General features: G+C 39.5%; 2 protein-coding genes across 4 annotated transcripts in view; one reads left to right on the top strand and one right to left on the bottom strand.

The window, feature by feature from the left end:
• Positions 1–21,544, bottom strand: part of slc41a2a (solute carrier family 41 member 2a) — a 33,120-nt gene extending 11,576 nt beyond the window's left edge. Inside the window, exons 1-6 of one of the 2 annotated variants that reach the window (XM_061970073.1) lie at positions 21,457–21,544; positions 11,628–12,010; positions 8,746–8,853; positions 3,279–3,350; positions 3,032–3,176; positions 1,272–1,418 (exon numbers count right to left, since the gene is read on the bottom strand). In XM_061970073.1, coding sequence (XP_061826057.1) covers positions 1,272–1,418; positions 3,032–3,176; positions 3,279–3,350; positions 8,746–8,853; positions 11,628–11,969 — 814 coding nt within the window. In that variant the 5' untranslated portion in view covers positions 11,970–12,010; positions 21,457–21,544. Of the gene's footprint in view, positions 1–1,271; positions 1,419–3,031; positions 3,177–3,278; positions 3,351–8,745; positions 8,854–11,627; positions 12,011–15,777; positions 15,863–21,456 lie in introns of those variants that run through there. The other variant, XM_061970075.1, reaches the window with a different exon arrangement.
• washc4 (WASH complex subunit 4) overlaps positions 21,114–24,219 on the top strand; it is a 32,704-nt gene continuing 29,598 nt past the window's right edge. Inside the window, exons 1-4 of one of the 2 annotated variants that reach the window (XM_061970069.2) lie at positions 21,114–21,290; positions 23,062–23,201; positions 23,694–23,747; positions 23,812–23,877. In XM_061970069.2, coding sequence (XP_061826053.1) covers positions 21,230–21,290; positions 23,062–23,201; positions 23,694–23,747; positions 23,812–23,877 — 321 coding nt within the window. In that variant the 5' untranslated portion in view covers positions 21,114–21,229. The remainder of the gene's footprint in view (positions 21,291–23,061; positions 23,202–23,693; positions 23,748–23,811; positions 23,878–24,219) is intronic. The other variant, XM_061970070.2, reaches the window with a different exon arrangement.

The following is a 24,219-nucleotide window of genomic DNA, read 5'->3' on the forward strand; positions in this document are numbered from 1 at the left end:
AATACCCCCCAATCAGCAATTACGGAGTAGAAGGCATGACGGCCGACGAGCGGGACAAGTTTGAGACGGGGTATCGTAAAAAGAGCCAAGAGGTCTTTGATTTTCAAAAACAAGCGGTACATTACTGCAAAAACGACGTCGACATTCTTCGTGCAGGATGCATCAAATTTAGAGCTGAGTTTATGCATGAGACGCATGTTGATCCTTTTAGTCGTATCACCATAGCCTCAGCCTGCATGAAGGTGTTTGTGACTAATTTCCTCGAACCAGACTCTCTAGCCATACCTTCCCCGGATAACTATCAAGGGACGTGTAAAAAATACTCACACGACAGTGTGTGTGGGTATGGATGTGTTGGGGAAATGTCGGTCAAATGTCATTTATATTCATCAAAAACCCATTCATGCTCCTAATACCTATTAATTTCATATTCATATTTTTTAGCCTCTTCCGCTCTTAAATCCTCCCAAATTAACCCCCCTCCTCTTCCAGGGCCATAAATCTCGTTTTCACTAAAGTTACACTCACCCCCCTTACTCCCGCCTCCCTCTGACCTTTCCATAAGACCACCTCCTCTTCTAGGGCCATAAATCTTGTTTTGACGTAAGGTACACTCACCCCTCCCCCCTTACTCCCCCCTCCCTCTGACCTTTCCATAACCCCACCCCCCTTTGACCTTTGACACCAAGGTCGTAAATCATTTTTGACTAAAGGTGTATCCTTCTCCTCTCTGATGACATCTATTAAACAGGACAAGAAGCAAAGAATCAAACAGAGACAGAATTCAATTTGGCTCAGTGAGGAGAAACGTGTACATCTGCACTCTTGTACAGTGTCATTACGCTCTAACAAAAAAAGGTTCACGTCTCCTCCTATATATGGATATTCCATGTTTACATAACAACAGCTGTTTCTAAAGGAATGTAAACAGCCATTGTTTTCGATCACATTAACACAAAAGAAAAAGATGCCTTGGGTCCTTGATCGAGCTTGGGCAAGTCTTGGATCACAATAGATAACCCCTCCCGTCTCCTCCCATCGTACACAGTTCTCTTTGGCTTGGTGCAACAAAGACAGCTTTTGTCTGTTCACTGGGAACTCAGAGAACGGAACGTTTTTTGATAATTTACATACAATTTTTCTGACAGTAGGGTTAGTATTAGTTACTCTATCATTGCTACTGTTGCACACAAATTACACTTATACCCACTTTTGGCCAAATGCATAACTGTTGCAAGTAAAACCCAAGGTTATCAGCTTTATTTACGTACCTATGATGGAGAAGAACCATCGACTGAAGCAGGCTAGAAAAGCAAGAGTGATGAGGTCTCCAAAGCTGGCTGCCATGGGTGTGGCCACGTTGTCAGGATTGACGCCCATCCTCTTGGAACCAATAATCACTACCACCATTATGAAGCCTAAACGAGTTAAAGAAACAATGTTTGATCAAACCACGACCAGTAGAGTGGTTATGTTTATCTACATCATGTGTTTTCATGGTCTGTAGTTTACAGATAATCTGTCATTATTTATTCTCTCATCATTCCAGTTCTATCTACAGGGTAACAAGGTGGCTGAAGAATATCCCATCTGGCTTAGGGTGGGACTGGTAGCCAGAAAATCATTCACACTCACGTTTACACCAATGGGAATTTAGAGTCCGCAATGTATTGATTAAAAGATGACATACTTGGTCTGTGAGTGATTGATAGGCTCTGCCTCTGCACACACCACAACAGCGACTCTCCGGCATTAAAGCACAAACAAGGGAAAAACATTTTTACCCAAGGTTTTAGGGTGAGTATACTGCCCTATTCATCCAGGAAAACATTTGTGAGGTCAGAGGTCCATGGTGCTGGGTCACATGAAAGATGCACAAAGATGCACATTTTAGCCAAAACACAATTATCAAAAAAAACCTGGTTTAGTATTTTACGAGTAGTGTATTTACTTTATGTATCTAATGTAAATGTGTCTCATTATTATACAAGATACACCCAGTGGATGTCAGTACATCTGGAAGCCTTGTGAGGATGGTACATAGCAGCTGTTAGTGTGATGATGATCCCAGAATGCAGAGAAAGCAAGCGACGGGCAGGCAGAAGGTTATTCAATTAGATACCAGCAGAAGAAAAGTAACACAGGTCAAGCAATAACTAAGAAAGCAACAGAAGACTGTGGCATAAACTAGATAATGAACAAGCACTGAAGGTGGAACTGAATAGAACAGGTGTACGGACATGACAATCAATCAATCAATCAAAGTTTACTTATATAGCCTTTAATCACACATGTCTCAAAGGCGACATCCTTGGCTCAGATCCCACAAACGAACAGAAAGGAGGGTGCTGCAAAACATTTCTCATTTCGAACATTAAATATCTTATATTTGCAGTCTATTTAATTGAATTGAGTTTTTTCCCCTCGGCCATCAGGCATATGAACAATAACAAGATCTGATAGCTCAGTTACAACTCTTTTTATTACCAAATCTGTGTTATATGTTTCACGATTGCACCAACTAAAATTCCTATTTTGTGAACCCCTTTCTCAAACAATGGCAATAAAAACTATTCTGATTCTGATTCTGAATATAAGTTGAAAAGGATTTGCAAATCATTGTATTCTGTTTTTATTTACGAATTACAAAACGTGCCAACTTCACTGGTTTTGGTTTTTGTAGATATAGTGCAGGACTGGCTCTGAAATGCCCATAAAAAGTGGTACATGTCTGCTGCTTGTTTCAAAACATAGCAAAAAGCAACAGGTAGAAGCATGATAACATGAATGTGCAGTAAATGATCGAGTGTCTCTGTGGTGAAAGCTGCATAGGACGCGCAAAAACCTCATTTAAATAAGGCGGTCTGCACCAGTTGTCATTTGTACATGCAGACTTAGTAGATCACATACAACAAAGCCCACTAACAGTACACGCAATTTTATAGTTTGCTCACACTGTTTAACGCGTAGTGTTTGGAGCTCAGTAGATCAGACCCTGTGTGTACTAAGTTGAGAAGAACTGAAGTGTTACCTTGCAGCACTGAAGCCACGAATGTGGTAGAAAGACTGGTTGAACACACAAGAATCACATGGTTAAAGGGCATCTGTCCCTCAGCAATCCAGCCCAACACAATTGCCATTAGGGAGGCTAAAAGGCCAAGAACAGTGGCTTGGAGCTGTAGGAGGAGTACATGACACCCACAGTAAACCGCTTCAAAACATATTGATTACTCATTTAAGGATGATACGCGTAGTTTGTCACAGTTTTCTTATTGTACCTGCTTGAGTGCCAGGTTGCCAATGATCAACATCCATTTCTCTTTGGCAAGCTCCATTCTTCCTGCATTCACCTGAAATAGAATCATACCGATCTTGTAATATTGTCAATCACGGATGACATGGTGAAAAATATTTCTATTTACGTTGTGTAAATATGTTGTCATGCTTAAAGCTGTTTGACGTAACTAGAAATTAGTTACTTGTCTTCTAGCAACCTGTACTGCTGTTGTGATCTTCACAGGTCAATGAGGACCTTCACAAAAGACAAAAAGGCCACGATGCAAGATGACAAAAATGCAATCTAAGGAAAGAGATTTCGTCAGTGATTGTTAGTTTAATACTATTTGATTTTTGTCATTTTTTCCATTGTGTTGTTGCATGCAGATACTGTAGCATCGTTCCTTAAACTTGACATTACTGAGAGAAGATTACAAAACAGCAAAATAAGTTCAAACTATTGAACTATCATGTACTGTACACTGTGGGCCTGATCTACTAAGAGCCAAATACACATGCTAAATACTTTGTGCAAATTATAAAATTGTGTGTACTGTTAGTGGGCATGTTGCGTGTGATTTACTGAGTCTCTGTGTACAAATAATAACTAATAATACTAATAATTAATAAGTGCAACGTCACCGTGGAGACATTTAGCTAGGTATGGTGTTTTGTTATGTTTTAAAACATGCAGCAGACAACTACTACCCTTGAAAAAAAAATGATGGAATCACCAGTCTTGTAGGATGTTCATTCAGTTGTTTAATTTTGTGAGTAAAAAAACAGTTAACAGACATCACACAACACTATTGTTTTTTTTTTCAAATGGCAACTTTCTGGCTTTAAGAAACACTAAAAGAAACGACAATTTCTGTCATTTGCTCTTAGAATTGCGTGTGAATGCCACTGTGGAAACGCGCGAGCCGTCGATACGCCCGAGTTGAACTGAAATGCTGAAACTGTTAGCATGTGCACAGTAAGCATGTATCAGGTACCAAGTGTAATGTCTGAAAGGTGTACTTCTGAAAAAAATAGCACAAAAAAGTTAGCATGCTAAAGTTAGCATGTGTGAAATATAAAGTTGCATTACCCTGGGGTTAGCATGTGTCACATACCAGTCATATGACTCTGGGGTAAACGGTTGCAAAATTACCTAAAAAAAAGTTACCATGCTAATGTTAGCATGCTAACGTTGGTAGGGAGGTTAATTTGTGTCCTTATTACAGAGGCTTTTTTTTACACTGAATTCATGTAACTGAATTTTTTGTGTTGAAATTTTGTGAACTTAATTTTTTTACATTAAATTCTGCTGATAATTTCATTGAAATTTTTTTTTTTAGCAAAATGCGTATGTTCAGTGTTTTAAAATTCAGTGCATAAACATCTTTTGTAAAACAAATTCCATGTATAAAAAAATCAGTGTAAACAATTTTAATGTGTATAAAATCTCAGTGTAAAAAAATTTCAGAGCTGAAAAATTTTGCTTCAAAAAATTCACTGCTACAAAAAGCAAGATCCACTTGTGGTAAACTAAAACTGAAGCAATCGATGCTTTCTCTGAACCAGCCAATGAGGTGTAAAGTTTAAAGTCATGTGACATGTGTCTTGCAAAACAGCATTAAAAAGGCAGTTAACTAGGCCACTTGGGCATAATACAACATAAATAACATTTCATTGTGGCCCGCTGGATATTTTCAAACTAGAGAAAAAATTCCAATGGTCATAATCTGCACTTTTGAGTGATATACAGGTTACTATGGTGACCATAGGAAACGCTGCTTCATGCAGACGAGGCATGGGGTAGAGTGTGCGAGGCAGCAACAAACATACTTGCCAACCTTGAGACCTCCAAATTCGGGGTGGGTGGGGCCGGGGGCGGGGTTAAGGGGGGAGGAGTATATTTATAGCTAGAATTCGCTGAAATTCAAGTTTTTTCTTATATATATATATATATATATATATATATATATATATATATATATATATATACATATATATATGTATATATATATATAATAAATACTAAACTTTCAATGAATTCTAGCTATATATATACAGTATATATATATATATATATATATATAATAAATACTTGACTTTCAATGAATTCTAGCTATATATATATGTATATATATATTTATATATATATATACATATATATATATATATATGTATGTATGTATGTATTTTTATATATATATATATATATATATATATATATATATATATATATATATATATATATATATATATATATATATAAATAAAATAAATACTTGAATTTCAGTGTTAATTTATTTACACATATACACACATAACACTCCTCTCTACTCATTGTTGTATTTGAAAGTGCAATGCTTTGCAGCCAGTAGCACAGCCTTTGAAGGAGCGTAGGTATGGGCAGTGTAATATTCTGGGTTGGAGTCAATAACCAGACGAGGTGACGAAGTTACGTCTCTTTACTTCATACTTCAGAACCGACTCCCACACTTGCCGTCAGGGTGCGCAATACAACGTAAACCGTTGGCCAACCAAAAAGTAACCACAGAACACTAGTGTTCTGTGGTTACGTTTTGGTTGGCCAAGCGGACGTGAAGACAGGCTGTCGTCACTCAGGTCCGCACGGACCTGGAGGGGGCGTGCCTTAAGTCCGGCTGGAAATCGGGAGAAATTCAGGAGAATAGTTGTCCCGGGAAATTTTCAGGAGAGGCACTGAAATTCGGGAGTCTCCCAAAAAATTCGGGAGGGGTGGCAAGTATGGCAACAAGCCTGAGACAAAGATGCAACAAACAAGGCGAAACATAAAGGGTAAAATGTAAAAAAAACATCCATATTTGATATAATTCACTGTTCTGCAAAACATTGTTGTAGAAATCTGCCTCTGTCTGACACTCGCTGTTCCGTAAACAAGCCCCGCCCACTCTGTTTGTGCCCGGTCTGCATGAAGCAGAGTTTCGTATGTCACTCAAAAGTTCAGTGCAGTTCAACTCAGTCAGTTTCCGTTTATTTCGAACATGCATACGATACAATCACATCAAAGTGAAGATTCTAACCATTGGAACATTTTCTATAGTTAGAAAATATCCAGCGGGCCGCATTGAAATGTTAATTTTGCTGTATTATGCCCAGGTAGCCCAGTTAACAGCCTTTTTATGCTGTTTTGCAAGACCCGTGTCATGTGACTTTAAACTTGACACCTCATTGGCTGGTTCTGAGACAGGCTCGATTGCTTCAGTCTTAATTTTAATGGAATTCAGCTTTTTGAAGCAGTGATAGTTTCGACACTGAATTTTTACAAACTGATTTTTTTTACACTGATTTTTCATAATCAGGGAAATTTTGGAAGAAAAAAATATGTTTTTTATCGATTACCTGCAGGGCCACAACATTTGGACACCTGAACTATTCTGATCAGATTAAAACTAAGGTAGAAGAAGTAAAAAGCAAAAAAGTGCAAAAAACAGTGGTCTTTGATAGCAGGGATTCCTGGTAACCAGGGAATTTTCTGAAACAGTAAATACGTTGGCTTGAATGTCCAGGGTGAGTGGTGTGTGTAGGTGGTGGAATGGTTTGAATCGGGTGAAAAATGTAGGATTTTAAAAACTGGTCCCATTATTAACGGGAAAAAATTTCCTGGAATTCCTGGTAATCTGAGGGTTTGGGGAAGAAGAAAAATGGTTAATGTGTTGTACCGGTCGAGCTGAACCTTTCTATATGAAAACTGTCCGAGGAGAAGGCCATCAAAAACAAATTAATTTCCTGGAAAAACGTGAATTTCTGGTAATCTGGAATATTTGAGAAGACAAACCAGCGTGATCAACGGTGTCACGGCCAAGCCGAACAATTTGATACTTGGACGGTTCCGATCGCATAAAAACTGTGGCAGTAGGGCCGCACCAAAAAAAACAACGGACATGGAGGAAACACAATTGATGAATTTTTGGTGCCTTCTGGCATTCACACAATAATAAATTGTTGTAGTCAGTAACAGATTCATTTTTAGATCAAGCAGAGTAGAACATTTTGGAATCACTCAATTCTGAGGGGTAAAATATGGAATCACCCTGTAAATTTTCCTTTCCAAAGCTAACACCTGCATCAGATTCAATGTACTTGTGAGTCTGCAGTTAATAGGGAGTGTCATCTTGGAGAGCTGTTGCACCAAGTGGATTGACATGTATCATGGCTCCATGCCTCCATCATAAGAAATTATAATTGAAACAAAAGAGAAGATTATCCAACTTTTGCAAGAAGGTAAATCATCATGCAATGTTGCAAAATACATGATTGTTTATGGTCAGCTGTGTCTTAATTCTGGACCAAGTACAAACATCATGGGAAGGTTGTAAAAGGCAAGCATCCATCCCTCCATCCATTTTCTACCGCTTGTCCTGGGGTGAATTTTACCATGTAGCATTTTTTTATATGATTGTTAACTAACATATGTTTATTTTTGGTCACTGAATCCTTTAAGGGATAAGTATACAAAGGTCGAAAGTGCACATGTCTATCACAAGTGCTCCAAAAAGTGGTGGCTTTCGCCTTCAGGACATTGGGGAACTTAAAGGACAGCAGCAGTTGGAGTTTAGGAGAGCTAATAAAAACATTAACAACATTTGGTAGGAAGTCTCCACAGATAGGAGTAGAGGATAGGGGTCGGAGGTCGTCTGACTCAAACCAATCACAGGAAATAGGTTAACTGGCCAAACAAGAAGCTGGGCTTTTGTCCAGACGGGCCGGCTCCAAGACTAGAGTTACGAAGAGTGGGGGTGTTGGGGTAAAAGTTATTTAAGGACAGTGGTCCGAGAGGACATCAGAAGAGAGTAATCAGGCCCCCTCTTTCTCCTGGAAACTGCAGTTCCTGTCCGAGGCTCACTGAAATAAATAAAGCTTTTTGTTCGACGATTCCTCATTGGCGTCTCTTTGGCTCATCAGCCATCACACGACCATCAACTATACTCATAGACCAAGGAAAACATCAAAGAGTCAAGACAGAAATTGTAAAGCAATAAGTATCGAAAACAGAAAATCCACAGCAAAACAAATGAAGAACAAATGGGCAGAATTTGTAGTCCCTGTCTGTGACCAAACTGTGAGAAACCGCCTAAAGAAAATTGGATTTAAAAACAGAAAAGCTAAACAAAAATCGTGATTAACACCGGAATATAAAAAAATAAGGTTCCAATGGGCTAAGGAAAAGCAATAGTGGAATATGGATGACTGGATGAAAGTCATATTCAGTGAATATTCGCAAATCTGCATTGGGCAAGCTGATGATGTTTTCTTTAGCCGATCGTAACCTGTTTCGATGTTAATGGCGACTTTTGTTTAGGTTTTCTGTATTTAAATCCCATTGTCTTTCGGCATTTCTTACAGTTTGATCACAGACGCGGACTCCGGGTTCCTCGGACCGTAGTTTGGGGACCCCTGGTCTACAACGTGCATATTGTTGCATGTTCCCATACTTACTGCAGTAGACAGTCTAGAGGCGAGAGTCATTTCTAGATTGCCCTTCATGCCCAACACAGCAGGAAGCAGAATGAAGATCTCTGTGACTTCCTGGAACACGTCCCAGTTCTGCCATGAAAATTGACATAGAAGTGAAAATATACACTCATCTCTAAATCATGTTTCCAAGTTAACTCCTCAAAAAATTATGTATTCCTTTATAATTCCCTTCTAAAAAGAAATCCCTCCTTATTTTTTTAAATGAGTTTTTGTTCCTTTATAATGCCGCCCTCAAAAAATTGCTTAGTGAGGAAAGATCCTGTTATATTTTAATATCATCGAACAATGATATTAAACAATGATATGAGATCACTCCTTACATGTATTTTATTATTTGTATTTATACATAAATATGTTCATTTAATATTGTATATTTAAATATATTTATTTAATATTTAATATTTATAAATGTTCATGGAACAACACTGAATAACGTTATTACTATGTAAAGTAGTAAGTGTGCAGCTTTTATAAGTGTAAATTTACTGTCCCCTGAGAAACCACCAGCCAATGCGTAAACATTTGGCAACAAAATTAGTAGATCCCTGAGTGAAAATGTCCAAATTGGGACCAGTTGGTAGTTTTATCTCCCTGAGGTCATGTGGTTTGTTAGTAGAGGTGGGGGAATTAATCGATTTTTAATGTTGTCTATCTGTGATGGCCATGTGATGAGGTGGTGACTTGTCCAGGGTGTACCCCGCCTTGCGCCCGAATGCAGCTGAGATAGGCTCCAGCACCCCCCGTGACCCCGAAAGGGACAAGCGGTAGAAAAATGGATGGATGGATGCTTCGCATTTCGGACATGGACGATTATAAAATCGATTAGTAAACAATCGACAATCGATTAATTTATTGTAAATAAGGTATATATGACCGGACACATATGGAACTCGTTACCAGCCCTGAAGCAATTCTATTGGCAAACAGAGCAGGTGATGTAGTTAACAAAGAAAAAACAACTTGTAAGAAAACTAATTGCTTCAATTCAATGTTCTTTTTCAAACCCTTTTACATAGGTTACCCATTTTACTAACATAGAAATACTATAGTCATCCATCCATCCATCAATCCATTTTCTACCGCTTTTCCCTTTCGGGATCGCGGGGGGTGCTGGAGCCTATCTCAGCTGCATTCCGGCGGAAGTCATGTCATTGATAATATGAACTAACTAATATTGCAGCTTTGTTTGATGGTGTGGGATGGTGACCATTTGTTTCAACGTTGATGTTGCGATATTGTAAATTCCTTAAGTGTAAACAAAACAACAGTGTTTGCATCTTGAGAAAAAAATCTATGACAGAACACAGAGTTTGAGTCAGAGTTGTATTTAAAAGGCCAACGCAGAGTGCAATGGGAAAGGTAAAATGTCTGCTGATAGTTTTTTTTAATAAGTTGCTAAAATAATAACACTCTGAATAGCGATTGGAAAAATGTGTATCTTGCTAAGTTTTGTCATGAAGAAAAATAAGATCTTTGGCTATAATACACCTATATTACAAATTAGATGAATTAGAGGGACGAGTGGTATACAATGGATGGATGAATATATTAATTAAATATGATGACAATAAATACAACAAAAAAAATTGTAGAAGTGTCAATTTTCCAAAATAAAGTAGTTGTAGACAATTCAAATTGTGAACAAAACTTTATTTAAAGTTGAGTGAAGCTATTAAAAAGCATGGTTCAAACATCTTTGAATGTCATCATACTAGTAATTGAAAGACAGACAAAAGTAAATACAATGTATCTTAAGCCTTATTAGCTTGAAAAAATGTATTCAAACAAATTTGACAGTTTTTTTAAGAGATAACATTGGACAAAGTGTATTATAAATGATAAACGTAACTAAACAAAACTTAAATAAAATAAGTTTGGTTAAAGAGGAAACACCTAAGGCTTGATTTACAAAGATCCAAATACCACGCAGTAAACAGTGTGTGCAAACTATAAAATAGTGGATATGGCATAAAGATCATAAATCATTATGACTACCTCCATTTCAAAGAACTACAAAAATGGTGGGTGTCAATAGAACTACAAATATGGCGGCGCCTGGAAATGACATAGGCATACATCCGGTTCTGACGTCATTCCCCCCACTGGGCCCACCTCAACCGATGGCTTAAAACTCCTTTAACCCAATAAAAACCATAATAGGATTTGCTTCAAAATACTAAAATCGTATTAAGGTTGTCGTCACAGCTTCTACGGCAGATATGGACAAGATCCTGAGGGTGTTGAAGTGAATTACATCATGTATAATTTTTTTTATATGATTGGAAGTAGCATGTGTTTGTATTTGGTCAGAGAATCCTTTAAAGGATTCTTCTACAAAGGACAAAAGTGCACGTCCATCACAAGCACTCCAGTGAGTGGGGGCTCTTGCCCCCAGGATATTGGGGAATTTAAAGGGCAGCAGCAGTTTGATTTTAGGAGAGATAATAAAGTTAAAAGTTAGCAACATCTGGCAGAAAGCTCTACAGATAGGGGTAGAGGATAGGGGTCGGAGGTCACCCGACTCAAACTGATCACAGGAATAATGTCAAGGAAAGATAGACAATCCAGACGCCCAGAACAATGGCTGGAACCACAAAGAGTGGGGGTCTTCAGGAAGGGATATATAGTCACTGTGGTCCGATAGGAAATCCGAACAGTAATTTGGCACATACCCGTTCTCCTGGAGCGGCAGCTCTAGTCTGAGGCTCGCTGAAACAAATAAAGCTTTTTGTTCGACAATTCCTCGTTGGCGTCTCCTTGGCTCATCACCCACCACACGACCATCAAATATACAACAGTGTCTTATAAGTTTTTCTTTCACTTTTTTTTTATCATTTCTGTACCTGAACCACATCAAGCAGCAAGCCAGCTGCGACCGTCCCCAGCCCAGCCAGAAGGAATGGCACCAGTATCTGCAGCACCATGAAGTAGACTGACTCTGGGGGTACCTCTGCACCATGCGACATCTTGGCCTCCTCAGATCCACTGAGTCTTGACCCACTGAAGTGCTCATTAGGGAGTAACGGGTCCGTCTCAGTGTAGTCCTCCGGTTCATAATTGACACTTGTGTTGACCGGTAAAATATTCCGTTTAGGGATAAGATGGTTTGGTAAGTGCTGCTTTTGGATGGGTCTTTTCTGCTCTGGACCACTTGTTTGCCCATCCTTGGATTCTGGAAATACCATTGCTTGGGTTTTTGACAGGATAGAATCCTGCTCTGCTTTTCCTGAACAAACATAAACATGGAACAAATTAATAGAAGGAACTCAATCCATAGATGATTGCATGTTGAAGTATTTCCATGCAGGTAACTTTATGTTTATGGTTATGGTATTGTTTTATTTCAAACAGGCGTACAGTTACATTATGACACATCACATAGTTCCAGTTTCTCATCACAGCATGTCCAAAAAGGAGTAGGAAGAATCATAGCCTATTTAAACCTTCCCAATTCTGTTTCATAGCAATTTCTAATGTATTTGTTTGCACTCCATCTGTAACACAGAGAGTGAATACTGTACATTAATAAATAAATACATGAGTAAATAGATAGATAAAAAACGAATACGGTTCTCACAAATAAGTAACTAGGTATGCTACGATTGACATAATGAGATGAATAAAATAATCTCCCTATTTCATAAAGATGTTTATCATGATTCTTCTTCCATGTACTTTGTACACAATTTACGCTTGAACAATTTCTTAAACTACATCAGATTAGTACTTTGTTTGACTGATTTGCTTAATCCATTCCATAACTTAATTCCACATACTGATATGCTAAAGCAGATGTCTTCAACAGGTGGTCTCGGGTGGTCCGCAGAGATACTGCAAGGGGGTTCGTTAATTGATTTGTAATAGCTTCTGTGTGTTCTCTCCTAAACAAAACACAGTTGCGTTGTCTGCAAGCAGTGCCAATTTTAGGGGCCTGATTTACCAAAGGTTTGCTGGGACTAAAACATGCGTAAACCTGATAGCACACACAAAGCTGATCTACTCAACAGGCGCAAAGTGGATTGCTTCTGTTAAGTGAGCAGAACAATGCGTGCCATCCATCTTCGTTAGTATGCAAACTATATGTTGATAATCAAAATGCTGGGAGGAGAAAATGCAAATACAATTACACAACATTTGCAATCATCGTATTGCGAGCACTATTTGGCATTTGATTTTATCGTCTCAGAAGGACGTGCAAACTGACAGTTCCACACACGGCTACAGGATCAGTGGTTGCGCTGCACAGACAGAATCCTCCGTCCTACGTGTGTGTCAACATTTTGATGGACGGTCAAAAATAAAAATACTAGACATATTGTCTATTCAGCAATTTAATTTTATGCTGCTGGATGACTTATGGGGCTGAATAAAATAATTTAAATTGATGCGTTTTGGTGTCCGCTGCCGTTTTGTTTTTTTAATGTCGTAAAAAAATTTTATTAAGGAAATATAATATACCTCTTAGTTGACAATACATTTTTCATTATGCATTTTCTTGCGAACACGCTGTTGATGTGATCCACAGCCTCGCGCACTGAATGTGAAAGTGAAAGAAAAGTGTCAGGAAGTGTGCATTTGTTTCTGTTGTGTAGATTGAGACTCAGAAAAAGTGTTACAGATCATAAATGTGTCCTGCTGGTTCGACACATCGCACAAAGGTAGGAGCATGATGACATGAATATGCAGAAAATGATCAACTGTCTCTGTGGTGATGCTCTGTGTGCAGGCAGAATCCTCATTTAAAAAAGGCAGTCTGTGCCACTTTTCAATGCATGCTAATGCATGCTAACTACTATATAGTTATTATAGTAAATCATTAGGTATTACTGTAAATGGTTAGGTAAAAAATAACACATATAAAGAGAAACACAATAGAGCCCTGACATGAGGGTGATAGATATTTGTGAGCAGGGGCGCCGAAAAGGGGGGGTAAAGGAGACGGATTCTGGAGGCCCATGATGGAGGGGGGCCCAGAGAGGCCCCTAATGATGATGAAATTATAATACAGAAAATTAATGATACTGTGTTGGGGGCCCTGTAAAGATTCTTTTCATGGGGCCCAAAATCCCTAGCGGCGCCCCTGTTTGTGAGCGGCAATAATCATTGAGATAAGCCAGCAGAGGGAAAGTTACCATGTAAACCGTAGTCAGATACATGGACAACCCAACCCCCCTTTGGAATAGTTTATCAGACTTTGAGAAGAAGGACAAGACTGACATTTTGCAAGGAGCCAAGGGAAGCAGGATGTCTCCCTTTACCTTCTTGTGGCCATGAGGGAATTGTATTAATTTGCTTCAAACAATCACACTGTAAAATAAATCTAAGACAGTGAATCTGAAAATTGAGCTTTATTGGAGATTAAACGAACATAGGAGAAAAAGTTCTCCTCCCTTCATGCTGTAGGCATATGTTTGCCCGGCTTCACATATTGTTAGAAGTTTGTTTGGTTCGATACAGATAGGTATGGCGTAGACCAGACCTGGGCAAATTAAGGCCTAGGGGCCACATGCGGCCTGTTAAGCTTTTCAATCTGGCCCGCCGGGCATTCTCAAACATTTTTTTTAGATCTTTAAGATGGAATGTGTAACTGCCATTATGATGTGCAGTGATGTTTTCAAATGACCGTAAGTCTTGAACTATACAAAGTATTTCAATGGTTGGAATCTGCGCTTTTGCTCTATATACTAGTTACTATGGTAATTTAATTGGTTACTATGGTAATCTAAGTCACAGCAGCTCAGACGAGGCACCAAGCACTGTGGGTAGGGAGCATTTCCACAGAGTGTTTCTAGAGCGGCCAGCCTGAAATGCGGGTGTCAGGGACAGATGCGGAAGGAGATTTTTACAACAAAGTTCTAAAACTTAGTGATATATCAGATTGTAGGTGGGTTCTTTTTACCCTTTGCGTTCATATTTCGCTGTTTGTTGCATTTTTGTTGCGTTTCGCTTGATTGTAAAATATGTCAATCGAGAGGGGGTGTGACATTCATATGTTGTCAATATTCAGTGTTTTATCGTTCATAGAAAAGTGTACAATTGCATTACATTTTTTGAGGCGGTCTGTCATAACGTTTTTAGCATTCAATCAGACATTATTGTGAGGTTTTGTATTAGTGTTCCTAAAAATAGATATACCGGCCCCAAGACACATTTTTTTCTCTAAATTTGGCCCCCGAGTCAAAATAATTGCCCAGGCCTGGCGTAGACAGAGGAGTCATGTGATGCCAAAGATTGCCTCCATTGTCATTCTTCATTCCTAATTTCATTCGCTGCTCTGACAACGTCTTGTTAACCCTCCGGAGACAAGTGACTTTAATTTGACATTCCTAACAGATGACTCGGTATGGGAAAAGCCGAGGTTATAGTCAAATGATTTATTCTTACAATTCAATTCAATACAACAGACTGGGGTTTACTGATTTAATCCAATCCAATCCAATCCACTTTAATCATACAGCACATTTAAACAACAAAAATGTTTCCAAAGTTTTAAGTACCGGTATAAGTTGGTTAAACACTCTTTTTCATATTAGAACATTCACCGTTTTTTTGGCGTTTTATTTTGTTATAAATGTATCATTTATCATAAATGACACCAATTTTGATTATGGATCATCATATATGTCCCGGTAAATCTATATCTGGTCATGACCTGTATGTAGGAATGAAGAATCAATCATAATCCCTGGTTGTAAAATGACGGATAACAAAGTCCTTATCTGTACTGTTCGAGATGCAGAGATCTGAATGAAATATATAGTTCAGTTAGCTAAAGTTTTTTCTCACAAACCAATAACTTTGATTTACCTCCTCTGCAATGGACAGTCATGTGTTTGCATAACAGGGTTATTTTTTTTCTCTTGCAATTTGTAACTTTGACACTAGCAATAGACCAAAAACTAAAGTCCACTCAGGAGGTTATAGTAAAATCTTATACCTCATTTCAGACTTGTGTCATTTTATTCTTAGTAAATAAAAAATAAAAAAACATACCTTCAAAGTAAAAGCGCAGGATTAGAACAGCCAGTTCTCACGCTGCACTGCTGACTGTGACCCTTCCTTGTGGCCTCATTGTCCAAAAGATATGCTGAGTCTCCACGGTGACTTAAGCGTAACTGTGCTCAACCCCCACTCACACCAGCCACTTCAGACCATAACTGCCATAGATTGCATTGCAAGCTTTAGTTGGGAGAACTCTTATAATTGCTTGTGCTTTACTCAGGAGTTTCAAAGTGTGGCAGTGAGTCTCCCCTCAGAATATATTATGCTTGGGGGCATAACCTACCCACTCCCCACACACACACACAAAAAAAATATATTTTAAATAATTATCTTGGTCCTGAGCTATATTCATCACCAAGTATGCAGACCTGCCATGCAGTGTACTGGTCGAACATTTAAGAGTAAACCAGCTTCAACATCCAGTACATTTCTAAAAGGCAGGTGTTAGCACCTCCATGGCAGTTAGTGGTGATTCAGTGCCAGCTTGTGGCACATAAGTGAAAGAGTGACACTGTACTGTTGCTACATGGAGAATATGATTTGAGGGGTAAAATGAATTTAAAGCAATCTTGTGTTAACACCAATCAAAGTAAAGTACCTGTATGTGCCTATCAATTTGTGGGGTGACTCAGTGGAAGTAATTGGATGAGCCAAATCAAACAAAGCAAAAACCTTATTCAATTAAAAAAATAAAAATAAAAAGTGTATTTGATAGGAACAGCAAAAAAGAGAAAACATAAACAATTTTAAGGCTGTCATGTATTTATACAAACTACATTTGATAAAATGATGAGTGGGTTTGTTATTGTGAGTGCATGTCGATTAAATGTATGTTCATGTAATACTAAATATTGTTATGTCTCAGGTGATGATGTATTGTAATGTTGATCAAGAATTGGATTATTATATCTGATTGATGGGGCTGATTGCTTCTTCCTGCTCCTTTTCAGACACACAAAATGTTTCTTTTGTCTTTTTCTGGCATTATAACTATTGTTTTCTTTATTGCAAATGTCAATATTGCATTGGAGACGCTATTTTTTCTTTAAATTTTGTATATATATTTATATAATATGGTCCAAAATATTGCCCATTTTATAACTTATTGGGTCTTTTTAATAGCTTCCAAAAACATACACTAGTACTACACCAGATCATGATGAAATAGCCAGGAATTGTTATCAAGAGTATCTATCTATCTGTATATAGCTGGTCTTGTCTTTCCCGTCCAGACTTGAGGACGACTCGGTGTTGTAAATAAATCAAAGATGGCGCCGGCAAGGAATCGTTGAACAAAGCTTTATTTGGTTGAACAAGCCTCAGACTGGAACTGCAGCTTCCAGGAGAAGCGTGTTAGAATAATTATATATAAGTTATCACACAACTCTTATGCTTAAAGGCTGTTGTTCTAGTTATTATCTATTGTGCTCAAGCTGTACTTTTTCTTCTCGTGCAAGGGCACACAACTTGTTATCTTCCACTGCATGTGAGGAGTGGCCTTGCCGCATATGTTTCTGTCTTTCAGCTTGCTAACAGCCAAGGACGAACCAGCACTTTAACGAAGATAAGGCAAATCAACATCAGACAAAGCCGAGACAGGGCGCAATCACAAGGCCCCCAGCAAATTCCGTTCTGAATAATCACGTATTGTGCATACTATATATAATGGGCTCACCACCCAAAGCAGGGGCCATAGAGGTCGGGTGCAATGTGAGCTGGGAGGCAGCCGAAGGCAGGGAACTTGGCGGTCCGATCCTCGGCTACAGAAGCTAGCTCTTGGGACGTGAAACGTCCCCTCGCTGGGGGGAAGGAGCCTGAGCTAGTGCGTGAGGTAGAGAAGTTCCCATTGGATATAGTCGGACTCAGACACCTCGATGCACAGCAAGGGCTCTGGAACCAGTTCTCTCGAGAGGGGCTGGACTCTCTTCAACTCTGGCGTTGCCAGCAGTGAGAGGCGACGGGCTGGGGTGGCAATTCTTGTTGCCCCCCTGCTCAGAGCCTACATGTTGGAGTTCAACCCGGTGGTCGAGAGGGTAGCTTCCCTCCGCCTTCGAGTGGGGGGGACGGGTCCTGATTGTTGTTTGCGCTTACGCACCAAACAGCAGCTCAGAGTACCCACCCTTTTTGGATTCACTCGAGGGAGTACTTGAGGGTGCTCCCCCGGGTGATTCCCTCGTTCTACTGGGGGACTTCTACGCTCATATTGGCAACGACAGTGAAACCTGGAGAGGCGTGATTGGGAAGAATGGCCGCCCGGATCTGAACCCGAGTGGTGTTTTGTTATTGGACTTTTGTGCCCGTCACGGATTGTCCATAACGAACAACATGTTCAACTTTTATGGACAGAATTTCTAGGCGCAGTCAAGGCGTTGAGGGGATCCGGTTTGGTGGCTGCAGGATTTGGTCTCTGCTTTTTGCAGATGATGTGGTCCTGATGGCTTCATCTGGCCAGGATCTTCAGCTCTCACTGGATCGGTTCGCAGCTGAGTGTGAAGCGACTGGGATGAGAATCAGCACCTCCAAGTCCGAGTCCATGGTTCTCGCCCGGAAAAGGGTGGAGTGCCATCTCCGGGTTGGGGAGGAGATCTTGCCCCAAGTGGAGGAGTTCAAGTACCTCGGAGTCTTGTTCACGAGTGAGGGAAGAGTGGATCGTGAGATCGACAGGCGGATCGGTGCGGCGTCTTCAGTAATGCGAACGCTGTATCGATCCGTTGTGGTGAAGAAGGAGCTGAGCCGGAAGGCAAAGCTCTCAATTAACCGGGCGATCTACGTTCCCATCCTCACCTATGGTCATGAGCTTTGGGTTATGACGGAAAGGACAAGATCACGGGTACAAGCGGCCGAAATGAGTTTCCTCCGCCGGGTGGCGGGGCTCTCCCTTAGAGATAGGGTGAGAAGCTCTGTCATCCGGGGGGAGCTCAAAGTAAAGCCGCTGCTCCTTCACATCGAGAGGAGCCAGATGAGGTGGTTCGGGCATCTGGTCAGGATGCCACCTAAGCGCCTCCCTAGGGAGGTGTTTAGGGCACGTCCGACCGGTAGGAGGCCACGGGGAAGACCCAGGACACGTTGGGAAGACTATGTCTCCCGGCTGGCCTGGGAACGCCTCGGGATCCCCCAGGAGGAGCTGGACGAAGTGGCTGGGGAGAAGGAAGTCTGGGCTTCCCTGCTTAGGCTGCTGCCCCCGCGACCCGACCTCGGATAAGCGGAAGAAGATGAATGGATGAATGGATGGATGGATGGATGGATGGATGGATGGATGTGCATACTGAGCTGCTCGCATAATGTGTGACCCCTCCCTTTAGAAGCAGCCTCAGCGATGTAACTAGGGAACTCCTTAACTGAATAAAAAGGGGAACATGTGGGCTGTTCCTCAGAGCGTAGGGTGAGACTGTAACTGAGTGTGCAGCTCCATGCATTCTCCTCATGAGCCAAATTGAACTCTGTCTATTCCTGATTCCTTGCTTCTTGTTCAGTTTAATAGATAGTTCGGTGCTTAAACATGACAAAGAGTATCTCTGTCTGTCTGCCAGGCCATCCATTCATCCATTTTCTCTCTCTCTGGGTCGCAGGGGGTGCCAGAGCCTATCTCAGCTGCACTCAGGCGGAAGGCAGGATACACCCTGGACAAGTCATCACCTCATCGCAGGGCCTCTGCCAGGCCAACTATCCTTAAATACCTGTTATATGAAGACACTTGCTTTTTGTTGTTCTACCCCAGGAGCCGGTCAGTTTGGACAACGCCCAGTTTGTTTGTACAAAATGCAGACAACATCTGGGCATTGTCACTTTGCTCAACTGAGTCGGGTGACCTCCGACCACTGATCTCTACTCCTACCGGTGGGTGCTCCTACCATATGTCGTTAATGTGTTTATACTTCCTCCAAAAATGTAATTCATTTAAGTTCCCCTTTGTCCTGGGGGCAAAAACAAGGACTCTCTGGATGATCTTGGTTTGACATCTGGACCTGAAGCTATCTAATGGTGGTATTTCCTTCGTGAAATAATCCCCCAACAGATTCTGTGACCAAGCGCAAATGCATGCAAGTTTAAAATTGTATAAGAAAAAATGTACATGTTACAATTTACTGACACTACACTATCTATCTATCCATCTATCTATCTTGTTATTTTCTCTGCAATTTTTTGGGGGGGTGGGTCAACATACACTCCTTCAAAAAAGGGTTTGCATACCTTGCTAAACTTTTTATTTGGTTCTGACAAATTGGCAATTTGGATCACAAGGATGAAACAAACGGAAAAAGGTAGCAACCCTGATGTGATCCAAGCACTTAAAGGTTTGGTATAAGCCCAGATAAAAGTGGAATTTTTATTTTATAGTTTGATGGACAATTTACAGACTTTTGTTATTTTTCGGGTACTGAAGGGGATTATGTGTTCTGTTTGTTCTGAAGACAAGCTTGTTATGTTGTCATGAGTTCATAAAAAACTGTTTTGTGGCTGATGTAATTTACTGATTCATCATTAAAAAATAAAATGTTTTGTTAAACCTATCCATCTATCTATCTATCTATCTATCTATCTATCTATCTATCCATCTAACTATCTATCTATCTATCTATCTATCTAAATTGTTTATTTTGGGGCCAAAAAACACCCCTCTCAAAAGGGGTTTGCATACACTTGCATAACTTTTTAATTGGTTCTGCCTAATTGGCAATTTGGATCACAAGGAGGAAGCAAATGCAGGAGGGTAGCAACCCCGATGTGATCCAAGCACTTTAGGGTTTAGTGAAAGCAACAAGTGGAATTTTCTTTTTATAGTTGGATGGATAATTTACAGACTTTTGTTATTTTGGGGGGAACTTGAGTGGATTTTGTAACAAGCTTGTTAAGTCATAAGTTTGTAGAAAACATTTTTGTGGCTGATGTATTTTACTGATTTGCTGGTATAGGCTTCAACACCCCCATGTCCCCGAGAAGGGACAAGCGGTAGGAAATGGATGGATGGATGTTATGAAAAAATAAATTGTTTTGTGGAACAATAAATTGTTTTGTTAAACTTATCTATCTATCTATCTATCTATCTATCTATCTATCTATCTATCTATCTATCTATCTATCTATCTATCTATCTATCTATCTATCTATCTATCTATCTATCTATCTATCTATCTATCTATCCATCCATCCATCCATCCATCCATCCATCCATCCATCCATCCATCCATCTATCTATCTATCTATCTATCTATCTATCTATCTATCTATCTATCTATCTATCTATCTATCTATCTATCTATCTATCATGTCTAGAGTATCTATGTCGTTCTTGCGTCGGTCTGCCTCGTCAACAACACCCGGACTTCATTTCCCATGAACATTTGCGACTCTTCGCGGAAATCATAAGACCCATCATGGGTTCCTGTACCTCCTGTAGCTCTGCATTTTGAAACAATATTTCGGTCCTATATTCACCTATGAGATGGCCGTGGAAACTATCGCGCCTGACTGGGAATTTGACCGTTTTGACGACGGTTCGCAGAGTAAGATGCCACATCCGGTCGGTTGTTTTTAGCCTTTTAGCCTACAGTTGCTAGCAAGTTGGGTAGCCGAGAACGCTACCTGCCTTTGATGGTAAAATCAAGTTTTATGCAAACAAACAGTGATCCTAAACCTTAATATTTGTTACTTACTTAAGCCGTTACTCACCTTTAACATCCACGATGCCCGGACTGTGCTCGCAAGTCAGCTAACGCTATTTTCTAGAGCCATCACATAGCATTGCAGTTTATTGACATAATGTACTCACTGGTCATATCATTAGGTACACCTACATCATTAATTGAGATCTGACTCAACACCTTTATGAAACATTTTACTCTTACAAAGACCAACATGATTCGTTTTTTTTGACGTTGTTGTGGTTCATCTATTGATGTATTTATTCGCAAAAAATTGCTCTGCCACAAACCAAAAAAGTTAATCGCTTCTTTAATAAGGTGGGTAGTGTTGGATTTGAAACTTTTACACCCAGTTTGTGTTGCTGATGAAGGTATACCTCATATTGCGGCCTGTGAATATACAGTAAAACCTCAAATTTAAAAACATTTACAATATGTTACAATATAGCCTTGTTACAAAATGGAATAAATCCATCTGTATTCTCAAAGTTATACACGCAACATTTTATAATGACAACATAACACTCATAAAAACATATTTACAAATGCATTGAAATGACAAAGTAAGTAACGATACGTACATGAATAGTCCCCCACCCTTTGCCATCAAGTTCAATATTAAGTGCAAGTGCATTCTGTTTTGACTGATCTGGGGATGCAGTTATTGATAATTTTAGTAATCTATCCATCCCATCCATCCATTTTCTACAGCTTGTCCCTTTTTGGGGTCGCGGTGGTGCTGGAGCCTATCTCAGCTTCATTTTAGTAATCTAGTAATTGAAAAAACTATATCCAGGCTCAATGCCTCTTTCAAGGAAAGTCGTTTTTAGACTTTTTCTGATGACTTTTGTGCTTTTGTCTTTTGAATGCACACACTATTGAAATTGCACTTTTACCACGGTAATATCTCTCTATATCACTTATATTGTTTTAAAAACGTAATATATAGTTATGCAAGGCAAACATATAAGATGGCGTTGGCTGCCAAAGTAGACTTTTACCTTGTTTCTGCTTTTTATTTGTTGTTAAGTATGCTATCTCGTAATGTGCAGCATAATCGATGTCACGCTATTGTGGAAATGCCAGCTCTGTAAACATTTCATCAAAATGTCTGTGTACTTTTAAATGATCGCAAAACCTCTCTCTCATCTTCTTTTGGCCCTTTGCTGACTTTCCAACTTGTCCTTGTTTTTCTTTGAGCCATCTTTTTTAGGTGCAATGCTCTCATGTGTGCAACAATATGCAAATCAAGGCTTTGTTATAATCAATTTATTCGATGATTCGTTGCAGTCCTCCACTGAATATCAAAGTGGTGTTTTAGTACATTTGCAAACATTTAAAACAACATTTGTCATTATTTAGTGATTTGTGTAAAATTTTTAGAAAAATATAAATGTATTCCAATTTGGAAAAAGCCTGTAACATAACAAAATTTGAAAAAAGTGGAGCAAATATTTTCCAGATGCACTATATTTGGCTGGTTGAGTATTAGAGATAACAAAAAAAATCTTAACCAGCACTAAGTTCATTTGTGCATCAATATATATCTTTGAAACGTTGCTTTAGTTAAAGTTTGAGCCTCTCAGACTTTGACTCGTCCAACTTAAACAAAATGAAAACTCTCTCTGTACAGAAATACACACAGAAGTTCAACTGAAGAAGTATGCCAAGTTTCTGGAGGAGTACACATCACAGCTGAGGGGCATTGAGGAGGCTCTTGATGACTCCATTGGAGATGTTTGGGACTTTACTCTGGACCCCATCGCCCTCAAAGTAAATTAAAGAAACAAAACAACTATCACTCTCACAATTCTGAATCTATATACTCTCTACTTTACACAATTTTAACTAGCGCTAGGTATTTGACTACATTTCCACAATAAAATAATGTATTAAAGTATCATGATGTCATGCAAGTCTTCTTTTAGACATCTTAGACTGGATTATCAATGCCGTGGTTGGTAGCCATCCAGTAGTGAATTATATTTCCCCCAAAATGCTTCAAGCCACAATTATTCAGTAATCAACTCTCCACCTAATAAGCTAACTTAATAAATGACGGTGCAGTGTTACTATGAATGAGTGTTTCCAATGCATTTATTTATTTAATGCCCTTGCTCATAAACACATTATAATGGGACTGTCAAAGGTTGTAACTTGCCATGACGACTCTATACAGTAGATAGCATCATGGCGTTGCTTTTTAACATACAGTACTTAATACGCACTTGGTACTTTTTTCATCTTTGTTATTTTGTCCTTCAGCTCCTCCCACATGAACAGTCTTCATTGTTGGAGTTAATTAAAACAGACAATAAGGTAAAGTCAAGATAAGCTGTATGTTTTATTGCGTTGATGCTCTGAATAAATGTTGGGTTTGCAGGTTCTGAACAAAGTGATCACCGTATATGCTGCACTGTGTAGTGAAGTGAAGACGCTCAAGTATGAGGTAAGCAGGTCAGGCATTCTGCTTTTATTCCATCGTGTCTGTCAAGTTCAAACACTGATGACATCTATTAAACAAGACAAGAAGCAAGGAATTAAACAGAGACAGAATTAAATTTGGCTCAATTGAGGAGAGACGTCCGGACTGTACTCTTTGTACAGTCTCACCATGCTCTGACGAAAGATTGAACGCCTCCTCTTTTATTTGGACTTTCCCTGATTACATGGCAACAGCTGTTTCTAAAGGAAGGGGATTGTAAACAGGTGCTGCCTATGGCCACAAAACAGTTCAAAGAAAAGGTCCCCTTGAGGGGAGTCTGGTCCTGCTTCCTCTCCGCTTTGTAGT

The sequence above is a fragment of the Nerophis lumbriciformis genome, linkage group LG10 (assembly GCF_033978685.3).
Source record: "Nerophis lumbriciformis linkage group LG10, RoL_Nlum_v2.1, whole genome shotgun sequence".
Classification (NCBI taxonomy): Eukaryota; Metazoa; Chordata; class Actinopteri; order Syngnathiformes; family Syngnathidae; genus Nerophis; species Nerophis lumbriciformis.